Source organism: Cheilinus undulatus, linkage group 1 (genome assembly GCF_018320785.1).
Source record: "Cheilinus undulatus linkage group 1, ASM1832078v1, whole genome shotgun sequence".
Lineage (NCBI taxonomy): Eukaryota > Metazoa > Chordata > Actinopteri > Labriformes > Labridae > Cheilinus > Cheilinus undulatus.
In genome coordinates this window covers 30,118,476-30,140,909 of record NC_054865.1, presented here as the reverse complement: position 1 = coordinate 30,140,909, position 22,434 = coordinate 30,118,476, and the positions used below count along the sequence as shown (strand labels likewise).

At 42.2% G+C, this 22,434-nt stretch overlaps 1 protein-coding gene across 1 annotated transcript in view; it reads right to left on the bottom strand.

Moving 5' to 3' along the window:
• Positions 1 to 3,578: 3,578 nt before the first annotated feature.
• hcn4 (hyperpolarization activated cyclic nucleotide-gated potassium channel 4) overlaps positions 3,579 to 22,434 on the bottom strand; it is a 103,110-nt gene continuing 84,254 nt past the window's right edge. Inside the window, exons 7-8 of the mRNA XM_041787009.1 lie at positions 7,680 to 7,844; positions 3,579 to 5,884 (exon numbers count right to left, since the gene is read on the bottom strand). Coding sequence (XP_041642943.1) covers positions 3,579 to 5,884; positions 7,680 to 7,844 — 2,471 coding nt within the window. The remainder of the gene's footprint in view (positions 5,885 to 7,679; positions 7,845 to 22,434) is intronic.

Here is a 22,434-nt window from a genome sequence, read left to right as displayed (position 1 = left end):
TTATGTGTTAATTTCTGCAACACAAAAACACATTTGACCCCTAATATTCAAAATAAACAGACATGCATGATAACTGGCTTAGCTGTTTCCAACAAGTAAATCAGAAGCAGTCAGTCAGATGCACTTGAACCAAAGTTAGGGGGGAATATTTTCAAGACATAAAATTCTGTGCATACAAAAAATAGAACAGCTCTTATTTTTGGATGCGACAGCTATCATGTGCTCATACAGTTGTGTGCAGGATGGTAAATGTGCGTTTGTGCAGCTATGAGTTCTGTCATGTGTATTGCTGTATGTTATTATAGGGATCTGTGGGGGCTGTAATAAGGGCAGAGCATGGCCACCGAGCACCTCTGTGTGTTAGCCTGCAAGGGTCAAGGGATTACAGACACGTCTTGTTAAATTAGGCTGCTGTGGCTGAGTGCTGTGACTGAGTTAGGGGACTCAGCTGTCTGAGTGGAACCAGGTCTGTTGCGGTGATGAGCCACAGACAAACATGCAGGAGCATATCACTGCTCTCCTCTGATGGGAGTTTAATGATACCTATATCTATCAGGTTCTGTATGTAGTTTTCTTGACCAGTGTAAGGCCCTCTGACAGTATTAGCAGACTCTGAAGAAATACATATACATTTCAGACAGCTACATTTAATACGAAACATAATCCTAAACAATACCAGAAGTGCAATCAAACTGAGTATTTAAATAACGTGCTCTGTATTTGAGGAGCTTCAGCATGGGAAATCAAACCATTGGTTATCAAAGGCTTTCATTCACCTTGCTTTACAAAAAGAAAGCTTAAAGACAGCGAGTTGCTGAAGCAGGGTGGCAGTATTTTCTTGTGGGATACAATGTTAAGAGTGGGCTGCTTGAGGCTTACTGACTTAGAGTACTGAGTCACATATCCAGATTGCCTTGATATAATTTGTCATTATTTGCTCTGTATCTTGCTAAAGGACACTTTTGCAGAAGAAATGGCTGCTGATGAAAACATTTAATTTAATTACCTTTCATAGACATGGAACAGTATCTCTGCCTTCATTGCATCTACGATAACTAAAGTACTTACTTTAATCATCATAAAAATGTACATACATTCAAAATCTCTCAATCAGCACTTGCTTTCAATGAGGAAATGTATAAATGGACTGTATAGCAGCTACGGTTAAAGTTATGCAAAACACAAACATATACCACATGGCATATGTCCTTTATTTGATACTTCAGCCTGTGTACCTTGTGGACTATATTTACTCTTGAACTGAAGAGTAAACTGACTGAAAAAATATATTTTAGGGGCTTTTTTGGATTTGACCATTTATCTTTATCAGTAATCTTACTGCTACAGTGCCTATAAAAAGTATTCACCCCCTTGGATGTTTAACAATTTTGTTGATTTTATGCATCAATCATGGTAACTATAGTTTGGCTTTTTTAAGAAAAGAACAATAACAAAAAAAAAACCCAAAAAACAAAACTCTTTCATGTTAAAGTGAAAACTGATTTCTACACAGTAATGTCAACTAAATAAAAATCTTTAAGGTAAAATAAGTGACTGCATAAATATTCATCCCCTTCAAGTCATTAGTAGATGCTTGATGTAGGCTTGACACTGCAATTTTACTCCATTCTTGTTTGCACAACTGCTCAAGCTCTGTCAGGTTGCCCAGGGATCAGGCATGAACAGCTTTTGTTTCGTTTTGTTTTTAAGGTTTATTTTAGGCATTTTTGTGTCTTTATTTAATAGAGGAGGACAGTGGATAGAGTCGTTAACAGGAATGAGAGTGGGGGAGAGACATGCCGTAAAGGGCCTCAGGCCAGATTCGAACCCAGGCTGTCCGCGTACATGGGGCGCTCTTTAACCACTTGGCCACCTGCGCCCTGCATGAACGGCTCTTTTCAAGTCCAGCCACAAATTCTCTTTTGGATTGAAGTCTTGGGGCTTTGACTTGGCCTCTTCAGAACATTCACCTAGTTGTCATTAATCCATACCTGTGTAGCTTTCGCTGTCTGTTTCAGATCATTGTGTTGCTGGAAAATAAACCTTCTCCAAGCTGTAGCTCTCTTGCAGACTTATTAAGATTGTCCCCCAGTGTTTTCCTATATTTTGCTGCATACATTTTACCCTCCACCTTCACAAGCCTTCCAGGGCTGGGTGCTGAGAGGCATCCTGACAGCATGATGCTGCCACCACTGTGATTCTCAGTGGGGATGGTGTGTTTGTGGTGATGTGTAGTGTTTGGTGTACCCCAAACATAACATTTTGTCTGATGGCCAGAAAGCACCATTTTGGTCTCATCAGACCAAAAAACTTTCTTCCACAGTTGAATTAGGTCAGTAACTTAAAAGGGGCTAAATATTTTTGCAGTTGCTTATTTTACTTTACACACTGAACTGACATTACTTTGTACAAATCTTTTTTCACTTTGACATATTTTCACATTCTTTTGTATTTTTTGGTCAAAAAAGCCAAATTATATTTACCATGATAGACTTATAAAATCAATGTAAGGGTAAAACATACAAGGGGTTAAATAGATTTTATAGGCAATGTACACAATACAACATGCAAGCTATGGTAGATAGAAGTTGTAGGGTTTTTTTTAACATTGGAAACCCCCTTTTGATTAATCTTGGGAAAATCTTGCCTTGCATTCAACCGTATACTCTTATTCTCAATTGCATTTATACATTAACAGTTGTACACAGTCAAGAAGAAAAACATGTTTTCTACACACTAGTGGCATGAGCTTGGAAGACAAAGTGAGCTTGTTAGGACATGGTTGAGGACTCAGAAGAAAGGCAGTCACTCACAAACTGGTATGTATCCATATTTAGATGGAGGGTCGCTCGCTCAACCTCCTTCCTTCAAGCTTACAATAAAGTGATATAAAAATGAGGATTGAAGGGTCAAGTGGAGGTGAATTATTACCCCACAGGAAAATTCTTTTTGGTTTTCTAAAATCTCTTCTTCATCCTTCATAAAGTTTTGAAAATTGTATACAGTTGATAAATAATTACAATCTAAGAGATACATTTAAGAATCAACAATATGTGATCCTGTATGACATGGTACAAGAGTCTGCCTGTCTTGAAGCATGTTGTTTTTGCTAAAAATGTAGGTATTTTTTTGAAACACATAAAAAGCCTTTATACATGCAGGTAATAGTGCATAGGTTCCTGCTGAAAAAGGAATATTATTGTGTAGTCCATTGAAACGTCTTCCCAAACATCACTGGATGAATTTGGCATAGTTGTATAAAGAAAATAACTGTTCTTTAAATGGAGATAATTTTTCACACCCTCCTAGTCCTTTGATTAACTTATCTTTTAAATATATATCTATCTATATACAGTATGCATAAATAAAAAAATGACAACTCATAAAAGAAATATTGAGTACGCTATTCTTCTGAGTTACCCAGTAAAGAGTCTTTAAAATCACAGTAAATTCAAGATCCTGGTAAAATGAGATGTGGAACACAGTGAAGTCTGAAGACAGAAAGAAAAGAACACCATACTTCGAGATAGTTTGTGTGAGTTTTAGTTTGGAGGAGCACAGGAGGGTGTGATCAATCCTCACAAATTGGAGGGAAGTTTAGAGCGGACAGTTTGAGGTTCTAGATCTGATGAGTAGGCAACTGAGCCCCTCCGTAGATGCAAGGCTGGGGAGGTCCCAGGGGACTGAGTCTGGTGCGGGTGCCCTGGGGACGTCTGAGTTGGAGGAGTCATGCGCCCTGGCACTGAGCTACAGGGTTTGGGCACAAGAGTGGGTGATGAAAAAGGTGAGGGATAATATCCAGTTTCAGCACAGGGGGGAGGCGTATGGTGGCCTAACACCTGGGACACCTCTTGATGCAAAGATGGGTGCGAGCTGGATAAAAGCTTCAAGTCCTCAGAAAAGCGGCCCAGTGGAGAATCTCTTCCTGTTGTTTGTGGCTGGCCTGGAAGCTGTGAAGGTAGAGAAGATTGTGGCATGAGCAGAGAGCTGTGGGATCCTGTGGCACTGGAAGGGTCGCTGTAGTGGAATGTCCTGCTGGCCACAGGGCTTTGAATGGTAGGGCTGGGTGCAACAGGGGTAAGGCAAGGAGAGGCATTTGCTGAGCCATACTGCGCTAGGGAGGCTAGGGCAGACCTCTCCAGGGACAACTGATGAGGCAGAAAACCAGACTGAAGGCCTGATAGGCTGAAGTGGCTCAGGGAAGATGGGGAACCCTCAGCAGGCTGTTGGCTGTGCTGCCCTCTCGATGAAGATGGGGAGCCTTGTGGAGGGGTGTGGAAGAGGCTCAAGCCACTTGTAGTCCTGCCCCCTCCAGCAAACTGCTGCAAAGGAGCCACCTGAGGAGGTTTGGGAGGTGGCTGGCTATAGAGAAGCTGACCAGGCATAGGGCTGGATGAGCCAGTAGATATGGGACTCTGACAGCGAGAGGAATTAATAAGTCCGGATGTAATTCCACCAGCAGACCCTCCGACTGGACAGGTTGTAGACCCTCCAATATGGCTCCCTATAGGCCCTCCAACTGCTCTGCTAACTTGTCCTCCAATCATTCCTCCTCCTGGCCCACTTGAGCTCCCCCCTATATGGCTAGATGTTGATCCAAAAGAAGCCCTTCCTAATATTGCTCCAGGATTCCCTCCCATTGAATCACCAGAAGTTCCTACAAGTAATCCCCCGAGGGCTCCGCCTGTCAGTCCTCCAGAGACCACTCCTACTGACCCACCAGAGGCCCTACCTAAAGACCCCCCAGTGGTTGTCACTACAGTTGATTCTCCAGAGGACCCTTCCACTGATCCTCTGGAAGCTCTTTTAAATGATCCTTTGGATGTCCCTGTCACTGATCTTTTGGTTGCATCTCCTATTGGCCCTAAGGTGATGCCCCCTATTGGTACCCCTGATGCCCCACCTGCCAACCTGCTACAAGCAGCAACAACAGATCCCTCAGATACCCCTCCCATTGATTCCCCTGAGATCTCGCCAACTGAGTCAGAAGAAGCACCTCCTAGCCCAAAGTTCCCAACAGGAGTAATTTCTGTTGTCCCAGTTGTAAAGTCCTCTCCAGCCCAAGAAGCATCTCCTCCAGTGGCTCCGTCCACCAACCCCCCAACAGCTCCACCTGAAGACCACCCTGTTGCACCACCACAGGCTACAACAGCCCCCCCACTTATTCCTGAACCTGTGCTGCCACTTGTAGACCCTTGGCGGAGAAGGTTTGAGAGAGGTGGGGTACTGGAGCGGAAAGGCTGTTGATGCTGTGGCTGTGGGTGTAGCTGGGCCAGACTAGATGAGGGTGAACCAGAGGAGGAGAAATTTCCAAAGGGAAAGGCCCCTCCTCCACTGGAGCCAGAACCACCCCCACTAGGTCCACGTTTGCCACCACTACTTGAGGCCTGTTGGCTGGAGCCAGCTGCTCCTGTTCCTGACGTCATATGCTGAGCCCGAAAAGAGGCTAGCAAAGGCATGTCCACCCCACTGCTCAGTTTAGAGGGTGTGCTAGAGGGAGAGCCCCCAGCAGACCCAGGTGATGTGGATGGAGGAACGAAGGTATGGAATTTTTTTAGACGACTGGGAGGGTCCTTTAGGGAACTGAGAACTGAAACTGGAGGCCTGAAGAGAGTCGGTGGAAGGTGGGGATGGTGTGTCAGGGCAATGGCTACTGAAGTTGTGGCTGCTGCTGCCTGTAGAGGGGCCTGGATGAGGGGAGCCCAGATAACAGGTGTAGGCGATGGAGGCGTCTGAGGTGGGGCGTTCTGCATGAGGTGGGCACAGTGGGCCATATCCCTGTCATGCTGCACAATCTGCTGAATGATCTCATTCTCCTGGTAGTTAAGTACCCCAGAGCTGAGGTCATGTTGCACCTTGTGTTGCAGGATGGAGTTTTTCTTGCCTGTAAAGGGACATGTACATCATGAGCATAAGTCTTGTAGGCAGTCTGAATGAGGATGTCACTTTGTAGTAAAGGAGTGTTCTCCTTTTCCAGTGACCAAAGAAAATAAAGAAACATGTGATGGCCAAAACCCATGGGAAGTGTGGAAAAAACACAATGTCAAAGAAACGGAGTGATTGACCTGAAAGAGGAAGGTAAGGCTTAAAACAGTGATGAAATAATGACAACAAAAACAATGAGCGGGATGTGACTACCCAGACACAGATGCTCAGCTACCGGAGAGCCATTTGTGGCTTTTGTCTACTAATGAGGCCTTTTTCTTGATACCAGGAGCAAAGTACTGCACCAGGTTCAGGTTAAGCCTGTAATAGAGTCAGCCCAGTTTGAAATAAGCTGTGTGATGATTGCTTTTCCTATCATTGACATCAATATCAAAAGGATGCATTAAGGACAATATTGAAGGACAATCTTGTTTTTTTCCTTTGTTTTTAATACATCTAATATCTTGGCTGTATGTATTCATATTAAAGACTAAAAACATTGCCAACATTTGAGATTCAGCATAACACACACATGCTTTGTCCCAGTTAACTTGGCACCTTGACTTTACACCCAAGAGACACATGAACATTGAAGTCCCCATGAGCTTTACACAAGGTCAAAGAGACAGGTTGGACATGCATCACTATGAAAGGCATACAAACTGCTGACCCAACCTCCAAGAGAAATGTGTGCAGCTCTGGCCCAGAGTCCATTAGTCACTGCTGAATGGCCGCACTAGCAGTGACAGGGTTAATTCACATGACTGCCATTTTCAATTTGGGGCTGACAAAAGGCTGTGAAATCCAAAGATACTGTAAATGTAATTAGGATCCAGATCAAACTCTCCTTTTTCCATCATGACTGCTGTTAGATTAGTGAAGGTACTGCAGTAAGGTATTTTATCTACATCTAGCTTGACCCTTGCAGCACCTGACCCTTTATCATATGCACACCTCTGAACAGACTGCTAGGTCCATCAAGATTGTGATTTAATTGGGGATCATTGCTGAGTGACTGTATTAGGGAAGAAGCATGTACACATGTTTCAAGCCCAGGAGAAAGGACATCCGCAGGAGACTGTCTCACAGAGACATCACTATCAGCCCACCACATCTTTTCAAAGCACCCATTTTCTACAAAGAAACCCCCTAAAGCAATTCCTCTATCTTCTATTCTAAACATAGCAGAGGATAAAACAGAGCATGCAGCGATGACTGAGTGATGAAACAGGCATGCCTTTCATTGTGAATTTTTCATCTGCTCAGACTGAGCCTGGGAAAAGTGATGGATATGGAGAGAATATCAATTGTATGGGTAAGAGAAGTCACGCAGGGATTTCAAAACCCAGGCTCTATCTGCATGTTTATATGCAGATATCTTTGAAAGTAATTTCATTCACTGAGAATCCGTGGGAACATTTTTACAGCCCAAAAATTTTGTCTAAAACCTTCAGCTCTGGTTTGAAGTTTTTGTTGTATTTCCATCAAGGTCAGTGTGCCACAGTATGCAAAACAATCGTGAGTAAATGCAGATAGTAAAACAAGGGTACATCTATCCTCTTTTAATCCAGTAATGCCCTTTATTCTGAGGTGTTTACTCTATATAAAGATAAATCATGAGCAAAAAATTAGTGTTGAATTGTTGGTGAACAAAAACTAATTTGTGATATCAACTGAGATAATGCCCTGGTGGAAGATGAAAAAGGTTGGCTGCATTTATTTAAAGCAATAATAAATATCTTAAATTTTCTTACCAATACGGTCCAATCTGTCCAGCGCCACAGTTTCAAAGGCTCGTCTCATCATAGGATACTCCTCCAGCACCTCATTGAAGTTGTCCACAGACAGTGAGTACAGACGACAGTATGTGTCCGCTCGGACACTGGCTGTCCTCCTGCCCCGCGTCAGCAAACAAATCTCTGCAACAGAACAAAGGAGATTGTTAGATGTTGGAGTTAATTCTAACAGCCCCCTCTTCTTTTTGAGATGTTTTGAGAGGGGCTGGCTAATCCTCTTTGACGGCCACTCTCACATACGGTTCATCTGAGACTCCATATATCTCAGAACGGAAATACAAGCTAAATCTTTAGAAATAATAATGGATTAAACTTAGGGTTAAGGTTAAGGTAATGGTTAGGATACCAAAAGCAAAAAGTAAAAAACCAGACCTGCAAAACATGATTACAAAACATTTAATAAAGCCAAGCAAACAGTCTGCTCAGAGGAAGAAAGCTTGTCTTCCATGAAAACACTCAGGGAGGATGCAGCAAGCATAACTTGCGTAGTCAGTTCAGCTGCTTAAGCTACAAAGATAAAGTAGCGACACAGCTAATGTAGCTAAAGCCAAGCTCACAAAGCAGCTACATTATCTACATACATATCATGTATTTAGTATTGATGTGCTAGTACTGATGTTGTATTCTGATTTACTCGATAAATCCTATGATGGACAGGATAGGCAAAAATAAGCCACTGGGCACCAACCTATTTCTTTTTTGGTTGCTGTCTGATAAATTATTATGTAAAAATGTTTTTGTTTTTGTTTCTAAACCAAAACAAAGATAAGGTAGATAAGGTAAGATAGGATATTCCTTTATTAGTCCCACAAGGGGAAATTCCAATTTACAGCAGCAAAAAGTGTCTTAGACAAACAGGACAAAGCAGGCCATTGGCGACAGAAACACAACAGAAATAGAGTGCAAATAAAAGTAGTATTGCAAGAGCACTAATAAATACAAAAATATGGAATAGAAAAATGTTGACTTACAAATTATAAATAGTATTAACAAACAGTTATGTACAGGTTGGGTATACTACAGATTGGGTGTGGTGGAGATATTAATATGTACACCTATATACATATATATATATATACACAAATATATATACAAACATGTGTACAGATTATACAAATAAATATTAGTTATTGCACAGATTATTTTGAGCAGTTTCTGTTGTGGAGCCTAACAGCTGCAGGAAGGAAAGACCTGTGATACCTCTCCTTCACACATTTTGGGTGGATCATCCTGTCACTAATGGAGCTCCTTAGTGCAGTGAGTGTGTGTTGGAGGGGATGGGAGTTGTTGTCCATCATGGAGGACAGCTTGGCTGTCATCCTCCTCTCCCCCACCTCCTCCACAGGTACTAGAGGGCATCCCAGGACAGAGGTGGCCTTCTTTATAAGTTTGTCCAGCCTCATCCTGTCAGCCGCTGTGATGCTGCTCCCCCAGCAGACCACGCCGTAGAAGATGGCCGAGGCCACAACAGAGTCATAGAAGGTCTTCAGGAGTGCCCCCCGCACCCCAAAAGACCTCAGCCTCCTGAGCAGATAGAGCCTGCTCTGACTTTTTTTTGTAAAGTGCAGTGGTGTTATCAGTCCAGTCCAGTTTATGGTTCAGATGAACACCCAGGTTCTTTTAAGATGTCACCATCTCAATGTCCCTTCCCTTGATGTTCACTGGGGATGGGGAGGAGTGGGGGCGCCGATGAAAGTCCACAACCAGCTCCTTGGTCTCACCCGTGTTAATCTGGAGCTGGTTCTGCCGGAAGAACAGTGGGGGGTGGAGGTGGTGGTGAGCTGAATACTGTAGGGGGGGAGGTGAGGGGGGACTTGGGCAGAGTGCTGGGAGATCAGAGGAGGAGGGCTGCTGCAGGACTGACACAGCTGGGGGAGGGGCAGATATCTCCTCAAACCTACAGAAGTGGGTGTTTAGTTCATCTGCCCACTTTTGATCCCCAGCTGCCTGGGAGTTTGGCTCCTGGTGGCCTGAGATGGTTTTCAGGTCTGTCTAAACTTCCCTGTTGTTCTCCTGCAGCTGTTCCTCCATCTTCTTCCTGTATCTATCCTTCCCCTCTCTGATTTTTCTCCTTAGCTCCTTCTGAACAGTTTTCAGCTCTTCCTTGTCTCCTGACTTAAAGGCCTTCTTCTTCTCCTTTAAAAGAGCCTTAATGTCAGGATTAATCCAGGGGTTGTTGCTGGAGAAACACCATACAGTCCTGGTGGGTACGGTGTTCTCCACACAGAAGTTTATGTAGTCCGTGATGCTGTCTGTGAAACTGTCAATGTCCTCCTCATGAGAGTCGCTGAATATTTCCCACACTGTTGTTTCGATGCAGTCCTTCAGAGCCTCTTCAGCCTCCTCAGACCACTTCTTCACGGTGCGGGACACCGCTGGTAGCCTGTTAACAAGGGGCTTGTATACAGGCAGGAGATAAACCAGGTTGTGATTAGCTCTTCCCAGAGGAGGGAGGGGGGGTGAGTTGCATGCCTCTTTGGTATTGGCATAGAATAAGTCCAGTGTTTTATTGTCTCTGGTGGCACATGTGACATAGTGAACGAATTTGGGCAGAGTGGAGGACAGAGAGGCATGAGTTAAGTCCCCAGAGATCAGTAAGGGTGTACTCACACTAGGCCATCCGCACCGTGCCGTATTCTAACCATGCTGAAGCCCATTTGACCCCCTCCCCTGTCCCCCATTTGGCCCACACTCACACTGCTCAACGCATTCAGGCCTGGGCACGGATATGTCACGCGCCGACATCATTACACGAAGCATCCACCGTTGATGACTCAGTATGCCTAAGTGTTGTTTTTTTAGGCTGTAAAATAGTTACAGATTTATACAATATCTGATCTGACACCAGAATTATTTCCTCTGACCTGGAATCAGCTACATTAACTATACAGAGCCCAGTGAGAAGTGAGAGAGAAAAATCGGTTCATAGCAGAGAGTTATCACTCACAGCATATAATCTGGAGCCTGCTCAGAGTTCCAAGCACTTCTGCTGAATGAAACCCGGACTTTTTAACTCATATGAGCCCCTACAGTCATTCCTCTGCTGTCCTTATACTATCTGAATCCCCTTGGCATTCCTTTATGCACCACAAACTGTGCCTTTTCTCAGCGTAATCCTGGATGCCTGATGCACCAAACAAGCTCTCATGTGTCCAGAGCAGGATTAAATGTTCAGTTAAAAGTTTTTCGTTTTTTTTCTTACCGTGACGAGAACAATTTTAACCATCTGATGAGAGCTGGAGCTGAAGACGCCTCAGGATTAATAAACGATGCTCAGTTCAAACGTTAGCGATCAAGATCCCACTTTCACTTCTTGGTGACATGAAATAGAATTAGTGGTAAGTTAATTCAGTGGATGATAGTTTGGCATTATAATTTTTTAATAAGAGAGGTTAAATCAGCTGTGAGATTAACCAGCACACACTTGTCCGCGTATTTGGCACTCTCCTTTACACACGGAGGATAAAAAGGTGTTTGTTATCCTGTGAGCTGCTGTTTGTGACTAAAACAAGGAAAGAAGCTTTATTTCACAAAACAAAAATCCTCTTACAGTCATAAAAGCCTGACTTTGCCAGAAACTGGTCAGAAATGTGGACTGGACTGGGATCCTGCTGTCTCTAGCATGCAGCTGCTGCCTGGTGGGTTCTCTGAGGCGGGTCCTCTTGTTGTTACTTCATGCTACGTCACATTCCCGTGCTTGTGCTCCTTCATTTGCATCCGTGCCGTGCCTAGGCCCACTTCGTCTATCCGTGCTGGGGCCGCGAAGCGTGCCGCACCGAAGCACGGAACGGTTGCACTCACACTGGCCAAACGTACTGGACTTTGGGCTGAAACGGGCCCAGGCACGGTACGGATGGCCTAGTATGAGTACACCCTACGAGGGCCTGAGGGTTCTGAGTCTGCAGCCCGTTTACCACGGTGTTGATGATGTCACAGGCTGCGTTGGCGTAAGCAGAGGGAGGAATGTACACAGCCACCACAATGGCGTGTGAGAACTCCCGTGGTAGATATTACGGCCTCAAACTAACTGCCAACAGCTCAATGTCCAGGCAGCAGTGCTGCTCTTTGATAGTGATGTGCCTGGAGTTACACCACCTATCATTCACAAACACTGCCAGCCCCCCTCCTTTCCTCTTACTGCTCCTCTCTGTCCGATCTGCCTGTAAGAGAGAGAATCTATCCAGCATTACGGTCGCATCTATGTGCTGCGTGCTCAGCCATGTCTCTGTAAACAACAGCATGCTGCACCGCCGGAATTCCTGATCATGCCGGGCCAACGCCGCCAGCTCGTCCATCTTATTGGGGAGAGATCTTACATTCCCCATGATGACGGACGGGAGAGTTGGTCGATAAGTTCTCCCCCTGTCGCGGCATTTAATCCCGGCACGGCACCCCCGAATCCTCCTTAACTCGCGGGGGGTGTCAGGTCGCTCCTCCGGACACACAGCTGTGCTACGCAGGGCCAACAGCTGGTCCCTGCTGTAAACAATGGGAGCCATTGCTGCTGACGGACCCACCCCACCCCGCGGAGGAAAAGTTGAAAAAGTGATAAAAAGTTGCACTAGAAGCACCGTGCTTGGTGTCTCGGGTGCATTGAAGTTTTGAAAGCACAACCAAACAAAGTAGAGAAAAGAGACATACAATAAAAAGGAAAAACTCCAGAGAGTCCTCAGAGCTGCTGGTCAATTGGCGCTATCTTGTAAGCATTCATTCATTCATTCATAGCTAAGTTAAATATGTTTAGCTAAAGCTCACATTGCTAAGGGTTGCTAAGCTAACATAACAACATTAGTTTATGTAGTAACATTAATCACATAGTCAAGACAACTATGTTAGCTTTCGCTAAAGCTAAGCTAAAGTGAGCCACCATTCATGTAACTACATCTAAAACAGGTCTATACATAGCGTAATCCTGGATTAGACCTCAAATAATTTTCTTTGTTTTATCTATGAAGTGTTGTTTGGTTGTAATGTTTGAATAAAAAAAATCTAAAACTTGAAATATGTTGTACTGGCAATCACGTCAAATCCGTGGCCATCATAGATGAATGGTCTGCAGCCATCTACAGTCTTGGATGTTTTTTGGGGCTTTTGCTTTTATGAGGTAAGGCAGCTTAAAAGAGACAAGAAATGTGGGGAAAGACATGCACCAAACAGGGCCAGTATCTGGACTTAAACCTGTTGAAATATAGCTTACATTTTGAACTAGCATTAGTCAGACAAACCTTTATTATTTCAATCATTACTCAAAGAGTTCCAACAGGTTATCCTTTTCTTAACATTTAAAATAGCATTAGGCAAATGACTTTTTTCTTTTCTCTTCTTTTTTTCTCTTTATCCAGTCGCTCACTGTTTATCTTTTTCATTCACCACTTCTCCTTTGGGCTCCTTTCATTGTTTTCCCCTTGATTTCTGGATCAGAGCCCTTTTGTTAAACCATGCCTTTCCCTTTCCTCTGTCTGTATTGTTTCCTTCGCTCTGATATCTCACCTCTTCACAGGACGTTTTTTGGCAAATAAAGACTGAATGATTGCCTGTCTTCAGAGCTGTGTGGTTTTAATCCAGCTTTTTTGTTTGAGCCTGGCCATCTTTGTTGAGGTTAAAAGTTCAAAAAGAGTGATCTATGTAAAGAGCAACCGTACCTCTACCAAGGCCTGCCAACGAGGGGGGCAACAGGGTCAGTTGTCCAAGGGAGACCAGAATTTGGCCCTCTGACCGATAAAACATGAGTGGAAAGGGCCTCTTTGGTCAGCGTGTCTCAGTCAGAGGAAGCTTCTACCAGCTGTAACATTTCAGTAATTTGCCTCAACTCTTCTATGTTGTATAAAGCCTGTTTAAGACCCCATTATTTATCTTAGTTAGCTGTGCAACAATATAGAACAATACACAGGTGCACCTAAAGACTAGATTAAACCTAGTATATGGCCGACCGCAACTATCTTGGATGCTTGTTGAAATGCGTTACTGAAATGTGAGTTCATAAAGCCCTGTTGGCAGTAAACAGCAACGAATCCTCATCAATATTTACCAATGCACCAGTGAATTGGCAGCAATGCTTATCAACTAGTACAAGCTGTTAGTTTACATGCAGTAGTTCGGCATTGTTGTTTTCTATGTGAACATAAGTGAGGGCAGGGGAGAGGCATAGCTCTGCCTACTTCCCCAAACAAGGTATTCACAAACAGGTATCTATATAGACAGAGCATGGCATCAGCGGAGGTCCACTATGCTCCATGAACCACCATTAGATGTAGCTACTCCACTGGCTCAACCCAGTCAGTCAGTCAGTCAGTCAGTCAGTCAGTCAGTCAGTCAGTCATATACAAACCCATGTGTAGGGCTGACCTCAGCTGTCAGCAAAAAATGAACTTTTTCATATTTAATGTTTAAGATGCACCTGTAATTTCTGAGAAGAATGTGAACTCAGAAGTAGGTTTGTTTGTAATATTTTAGCATTACCATTATTACTTCTATTCATCCAAAGGTCAAAATTCCATTTTTAGAGCTAAGAGGTCTTCCAGTCTTTGTCTGCCATGTCTACTAAGGACAAAGACACTGTATCTAAGCAACTTCACTGCCGTGCAGCTCCGACACAGTGGCTGTGTGTCTGTGTGTGTGTGTGTGTGCACTGACCCAACCTCCACTGTTTGCAGATGTTGCATGCACTATTCAAGATGGAGGTATCTATTTGAGTGCAAGTGTTTACACAGGATGTGTTCACAAAGATAAGTGAATGTGCTATATATGTGTGTGATTGCAAGTGTTTTATTCATGACAACGTAGTGGCAGAGGATGGGAAAAATAAGAATGACATACATTCTATAACCGCTCTCTAAACAACCATATTCATGCATTTTTTTACATTCCTAAAATTCTATATACTGCGTGCAGTGTAGGTGAATTTAGGTGACTTGGACATATATGTTTGTGCCATGTCTTTGTGCACATTCCCTGATGTCTTTTCTCTTTAGCTCTCATCTCATCTTCTTCCCTTCCAGCCTGCATTCACTATCACTCTCTGTCTTTCTCAGAAACCCATTTCCAGCTCTTTCAGACAGATGCACTCAGTTCTCCCAATGAATTCACTTTCCTAAACCCTCCTCCCCCTTGGTCTATTTGAAATGAAATGTTAAAATAATCCAACTCCAGAAAAATCTAATGCATAGTTAGACTCTCCATCATAACTGTCTTTCAACCCAAAGTATATTGCTTTTGTTTCACTCTGTTAGATGAAAATGTTGGTGTTTGTAGTTTTGTTTTTTTTTCCAAACCAACAGCCTTCGGTAATGCAAGACCCTCCCTGTGAAGCGTGGATGTCTGCTTCAATCACTGCAGAGCTATGTCTGTTTTGCATGTTTTAGCATGTGGGGACGATGATGATGATGTTGATGTTGATGTAATGATGATGATGATGATGATGAGCTGTGCGTGGGTGTATAATGAAAAAATAATGCCCTGAATGAGCTTGGGTATGTTTCGACAAGTAACATGCATAGCCAATTACAGCTGCTTCTGTCATGTTAAAGCTCTTCTTATATGTAATTAACTGACAGACACACACTACTCTGAACTGCACTGCTCACAAATCTCAAATGACAGCACTTTCTTTTTTAACATAGTTTCATAATAACAAACCAAACACTTTATGGTTTTGCGGCCTTTCGCCGAGCCTTACCATGTCCCCACACAGAAAAACCTGCATATTCAAATTAACACAGTCAGAGTTAATACTAATACTTTTACAGTGTCTATACCACAGAACACTGATTTGACTCTTTTTGGGGAGTTGATACCTTAAAAGGAAACCCGCATGATCAGACAAGTTCATCTTGTTGGATAGAAATTTGTATCTCTCATATGTATATTGAACTAAAAAAACTCACAAGATATCTGCATTTTGAGTCATTTGAGTTTTTAAACTCACCAGGAGGCTGCCATGTTTTGGTCTGCACTGGCGCTGTGACATCACAGTTCTACAGCGCTTCTCACCATTCCTATGCAGTAACCACTGTTTCAGACTAGCAGCCAGTGTGAGGGCTGCATCTCAGAAACACAGCATGTCTTATGCACAGAGAATTTTAAAATTTGAGGTCTCTTCTATTTTTATTTGCACCATGAGCAGTTATCTGTCCATCTAGACAGGAAAATGACAAATACAGAGCCATATTTACCTTGTGTCAAATATTTAAATCCACATTGGTAGAATATGTTTGAAATCTGTTTCTTGATGAACCAGATGAAGGCCACGAGCTATAATGCATCTGTTTTATAAAGTTGCCCCAAACTTATACTCTTTATGAAGCTTTCTGGTTTCACATGGTTCAGGTAAAGATAAACTCAGTACAAGAGCACTTCCAGTTTGCACTTTTCAAAGTAAAAGTCCACTTTAGCATTTCTTTGGAGAAACTCGAGGGAGACAAAACCAACATGCAGCAAACTCATGTCAGCAACAGCTGTAAGCAGCAAAACCATCTGAAAAACAGTTACTGTGGCAACGGTGAGGAGCTCATAGGGAGCACTGCGGAACCGTGACATCACACTACCAGCGTGGACCAAAACATGGCAGCCTCCCAGTGAGTTTATGAGCTCAAATTTACTCAGAATGCAGATATCTAGTGAGTTTTTTAGTTCAATATATATATGAGAGATACAAATATCTATCCAAGATGAACTTGTCTGATCATGCAGGGTTCTTTTTAACACTACTAGAGTGTCATTATTGACTCTTTTTTGAGTTAAAAATGAAACCTCTTAACACTTACCCGTCTTACGTTAGCTCAACACTCATCTGTAGTGTTAGAAGTTTACTTTGTCAGTGGATAATTTTCAACTACTAGAGTGTTAATCTCATAGAAACACTGTAAGGTGAACATATTTATGTATTTGATTACAAAAAATGGAAATATTGCTAAAATACAGATTTTCTTTCACTTCCTGACACTAAATCTAAAGTTATTAAAATACTTAATTCTTGACTAACTGCAATGTACTTTTCATAACTAATAAAGACTGTCATTTAATAATGAACACCTAGAGCAAGTCAAGGGTTTTCTTGTAAAGATGGAACAAAGAGACAAATGCAGAGTTGAGAAACACCTTGTGATGACAATCAACTCATCATTCTTCTCCGAGGACCAACAAAAGTCACATGTGGGAAGTTGGCAACTCAGTGGATAACTTCACTCACAGTGCATAAGTGTCTTAAGCCTGGTATACACGGTGCAATTTTGGGCTGTCTCAGACGAAAGATGACCAATTGTGGTGGTATCTTTGATCTGTGAGACAGGTTGTCATGGTCTTGGGACCAAAGATAGATTGTGATAAAATTCTGACAGTATAAGAAATTTAGGATCACCATTTCACAGTTTGACTGCTTCTGACCTACATCAACTTTCAGACCAATAGAAATTCAGGAAGAGATGGCAAAACGATAAACAGGACACTGGTGCTATTAGAATGTAGATAATGCCAAAAAAAGTTTGTGGGATTCCAGCGAGGAGGAATATCTTGATCTCCACCGTTGTAACTGAAGCATATGAATGCTTCTGTTACAACGGTTTTTGTTGTTACTTTGCTTCACTATTTACCACAGCACTGGTGGCATAGATGGATGACACACACTGATGTTGTTTATTTCTCACATACCAGCGTATGTCGTAGCAGTGTTTAGTGGGGGTTATCATCGTTCAGTCTGCACACATCTAACTACATTTGTAAGAGATTCTTGTCTCACACTGAAGCTACCAGAATCCAAACACATCTTATCAAATACAAAAACATCTAAAAGCATCTAAAATACATCTAACACACAAGGCATGTTGGGAAAACCCCACCACCAGATTTGAAATTGTAATGCGTGGTGCGTGGCTCACTTGACTCGCTACGGAGTTGGACTCGCACTAAATGCATTAACGCTGACAACTAACTCCAACACTGAAGGCCATTTAACTCAGAATGGAGTTAAAATTATACTTTGGGGCTTCAAATCAACTTTGAAATGTTTAACACCAAGACTTATATACTACAGGTTTTGCTGTGCAGTTTTGCAGATTTTTACTAAAAACATTTTGAGGCTCCTTGAATCAGGAAAAGCACACCAGCTGGAAAGTTTAATGTCATGTGCAGCAGAGGTTTTGAGTAATTACACTGCATAAGTCTGCTGCTGTTTTCCCGTGACTTAATTAAAGTAGCCAATTGCATTTGGACTATGCAGAATACTTACATTAGGAGCTGTAGATGGAAAACTTTCAGTAAAGAGAAGGCAACATCAGGCTGCTTCATGAGGAGTTAATTACCTGAGAGGGAAAGCCTTTCAGTTAATTAGCCACAGCATGCTAGCTGTTGTGGATGACAGATGCTGGTAAGCACTCCATAATCTTCACTCTGCCTTCCTGGCATCACTGAAATGATCAGAATATGTTTTTTTTTCTGTGCAATGAGTAAAGAAATGACACATATTTGAAAAAAAATGGAAGGGGATGATTATATCACAGACTCTGAGCAGTGGGATTGCAAAACATGCTGTCAGTGTTGAGTGCACTGCCTGATTGCAAATGACACTCCCCCTGCTGGTCTTCTCCTCCCACTGGCTAGGTACCAAAAATATGCTCCAAAGCGAGGGAAAACCCTACTATGCCATGGAAATGACACCTCTGCTCCCACACACTGCCAACAGTTTGGCTAAAAATGAGCAGATTTGGTTTAGACAGCCTGTAAATGTTTTGTAAATGTTATGTTTTCCTTGTAGAGCTCAATTGCAACCAGTGCATGGATTTCAGTAGAGCAGATGAAACTAAAAACTCCAAAATATGCTGCAAACTGCTCCATTACACACTATGCACCACAAGTACAGCCTTTACCATTATACTCGGATGTCAGTGGATTACAATACACTGTACAAAACTGAATTTTTCCTGGCCAATGAGTGTAAAATCGTGGTGAATGTAGTTGATGGCTATAAAAACTTGTTAGGTGAAAAGATACAGGGGGATTGCATGATTTGATTGGCCAGGAAATGAGGCTATTTCATCTGAAGCAGAAGAAGAACATCACTGTGTTCCTGCCTGTGTTACAGAGAGCATGGGTGAGTGGGCAATGGGTGAGTTAGCCAAAGAGGCTTGTGAATGTGAGTATAAAAATATCATGCTTGTTTATGTGTATTTTGTGCACACTGTATGTTTACATGTGTTTGTGTGTGTACAGTAAGTGGGTGCATGCAGGGCAGTCCTGGCTGTAGCAGTGCTGGGGGTCCGTTTCCCGCAGCTCTGCTCCAGTAATCCCCTCTGGAGAGGAGCATCACGGCTCTGTATTAAATCCTCTTGTCCCGTGGCTTTCTGGATGAAGCCAATACTGCCAAGATGAGGCTGTGAGCTGCAGTGAGCCCTCTGGCTTCATCTAACTGTGTTTGCAGAAAGCAAGTGAAGCCCGGACACTTAACGTTGCCATCTGAACTACAAGTGGAAAAAAAAAAAAAAAAAAAAAAAAAAAATCCATGGCAGGGTTTCGCTCTACTGTAGCCCTCTCAAAAACGGACACTGAGATATTATAGCGGACATGTTTGAGTGCTTAAAAGAGTGAAATGAAGCTGTTCTTAAACCTTACACTGTCATAAAAATTCTAAAAGAAAAACATGTAATTAAAATTAAAATTAGTGTTAAAAAGCATTGGTCAAAAAAAACTGAAAACCACAAGTATTCAAAGTGATCACTTTTATACTGAGAAAGTAAAACCTTATAAAATAAGTTATTCAGAGTGCTCCAAAAACTGCACTCACAACCAACTTGACAAAAAGTCACTGATCCTCCTAACAAATCAAAGCTAACATAAAGAAGAACATATTTTTGGAAAACTAATCCTATCCACTACTCATCTACCACTAAGCTTTTCATTTCAGGTTTTCATTCCTCTCAGTGCTTGTATTTCTTTCCTAAATTACATGACCCATTTTCTTTAAAACCCATCATATTTGGTTTTCGCTTACAGTAGTGTGTGTTCAATATTAAAAGTGGGGTAAGTCATTCTGGAGAAATTTGCTGATCTTTAAACTGAACAGAAAGTGCTTGCACCCTTACTTTGGTACTCCTTTAAAAGATGACTCACACTCAGGCTATTTGCCCTGTACTTTGCTGAAGCACAGGTGCAATTGTTGTGCATGGGCAATTGTAACATGCTAAAGCACACCATTCCATCCGTGCCAGAGTCAAGGAAGTATACCGTGCTTGAGCATGGTATTAGAACGGTCACTTGAGGGGTGCCAGTTTACTTCCTGACCACTGCCAAAAGGGAAGACACTGAACCCCAAACTGCTTGGGGCTCCTGTCCCTCTGCAGTCCCATTCCCAGAGCCCATTGTTGTGTTAACTTACAGCTTATTTCTTTAAGCAAAGTTCTGCCCTGCAGTTTTACTTTTGACAGCTTTTGTGGATGGTGTGTGAGTTGCACTCTATTTATGAATGCTCCTCTCCCACTGCTTACTCACACCCCCTGTGACTCATCGCAATGCTCCCCAAATCCTGCATGAAATCCTAGAACAGGCTTAGTTGGTGTAGATAGTGTAGCCTGTTTTGTATAAGGGTGTGTGTTTTTCCTTAAACTGACTCCTGCATTGACAATTGCCCGTCTCTGTGTGGTCGTAAACAAGAATGACATGATTAAAAATAACCCCAAACAGTGGGCTTGTTAGCTAAATTTAGAAAAGCTTGTCATAATACGGTAATGACAGAGAAGAAGTGATGATCGGACAGGAAGACTGGCTGGGAATTAAAAAGGTCTCAGTTTTTTTTTTTCTTAAAAGGCACTGAAGAAAAAGAGGGTGGTCTGGTTCTGCTTTGGGTTTCTCCGGCCTGGCAGTGATCATTCTAAATCTGTGTTTGCCAAGTAAGTGCCACAGATACAAATATGCCTGTTTCTAAAAGACTCTGTAGACCAGAGGATATAACCTCACCAGAGCAATGATGTTTTTCATTTTCACACTTAAGTGAAAAAGCATTCATCAAAATTGAATGACACCACTTAAAAGTGGATGTAGCACAGGAAGGAGGAGCAAGACGTCATGTGCTGTGACCTTGGTAAGAATCCACATGACTGGTCTTTTGTAGGACGGGGCAGCCCACGTGTCTTGAGCTCTTACTGGAGAGATTCTTCCCCTGAGTCTCGATCTCAGAGTGCAGGATGGGCCGCACGCCGTGTAAGATGTCAGAGTGGAGTGAGTATTTGTGGACGCAAGGAGAGAAGAAAAACTGAATGAGAGACATCTTGTGAGCATTACCGTTTTCACATATTTGAATACAATGAACAAAAGAACAGTTTCTTTTTCTTTGATTGAAATGATCTGCATGTGTTTAGATCAGAAAACTTCTTCATGAGATTTAAAAATGTTAGCCTAGTGCAAGAAAGACTGCAGCATCTGGAATATAAATGCCTGTAAAAGTTTAATGTCACAGCAATATAAGGCTACTTTTATAAAACAGATAAGGATTTTTTGAAGTAATTCGTTAAACTTATGAGGAACAATCCAAAATTACATGTAAGGTTTTCAAAAATACCAGATTTTTAAATTTGGAATTTAATTAAAAAAAAAAAAATCAAACAATATCAACCATGTTTTTTTTTTTTAGGAAAACAACAAAAAGAAAGTCCTACAATTGACACCAAATATAAAGTGATTTCTTGATAGCAAGCAACCCTTGCATTACTGTCATTTTTTTTTGCTTCTTGTGTTGCCATTCGGGGTGTGATGAGGTTACACAAGACTAAAACCTCAAGATTTCTTGTAGACGCAAAACATTTCTCACAGGATTAACAGACTGCATAGCACGGATGCAGCCTGTGCATGAAATGGTCCAAATGAAGTAAAAAGTACCCTGACACTTAAAAATCATTTGTGTGGTGGCTAGCAAAGAAATGAGGCACAGCTGATCCTCAATGACCTGTCTAAATCACTGCAGAAAACCCACTCCCAAAGTGTGTGCTAGTTTGAGCTGCACGTCCTCTGTGAACGTAACAAAAAATTATGCTCCCTGAGAAAAATCCACTGCTGCTAAATTTCTGTGCGTAGTCAAAGTAGGAAGAAAACGTGTTTAATTTATGCAAAATGCATGCAGATTCTTGAAAAGAGATGGCTTCTAAAGTAATGGTTGTTACTTTGTTCTTCAACTTTCACTCCTCTCTTCTTCTGCTGCCTCAGAATCCTCACCGCGTCAGTGCCACTCATCTATCAGCTGTTGGCTGCATGTCATATCAGTTAGAACCTAATGTAAGTAACGCAACAGCCTGTTTAACACTGTGGCTGTAAACTAAGTAGAGCAAACTCAAGAAAAGAGCATTGATACGCTCCAGAAACCAGATATAGTCGCTAATAAGCGCATCATTTGTTGTTTGGCACACACTCAGAGCTAAAGGAACGAGGTGTGTGTTAAGTGTCAAACATTGACAGTCCACATGAAAAAAAAAAGAGCCCAAAACAATTTTGGACTAAAATATCCTGCAGATTACAGCAATCTTTTGCGGACAATTTTTTGCAGATTTTAGTGATCTTCTCGACAGAGGATGATAAAGTTTTATTGAATTGAAAAAGATCCAGATCATTTGGCTTAGCTCAGTAGAGCTGGTTGTTTGGCTCCCATATAGCTCTTCATTTGCTAAAGGTTTGGCTTTTTATATGTGGATCAAATGATGTCAACTGATTGAGATAAGAAAACTGGCACTCAAATAAC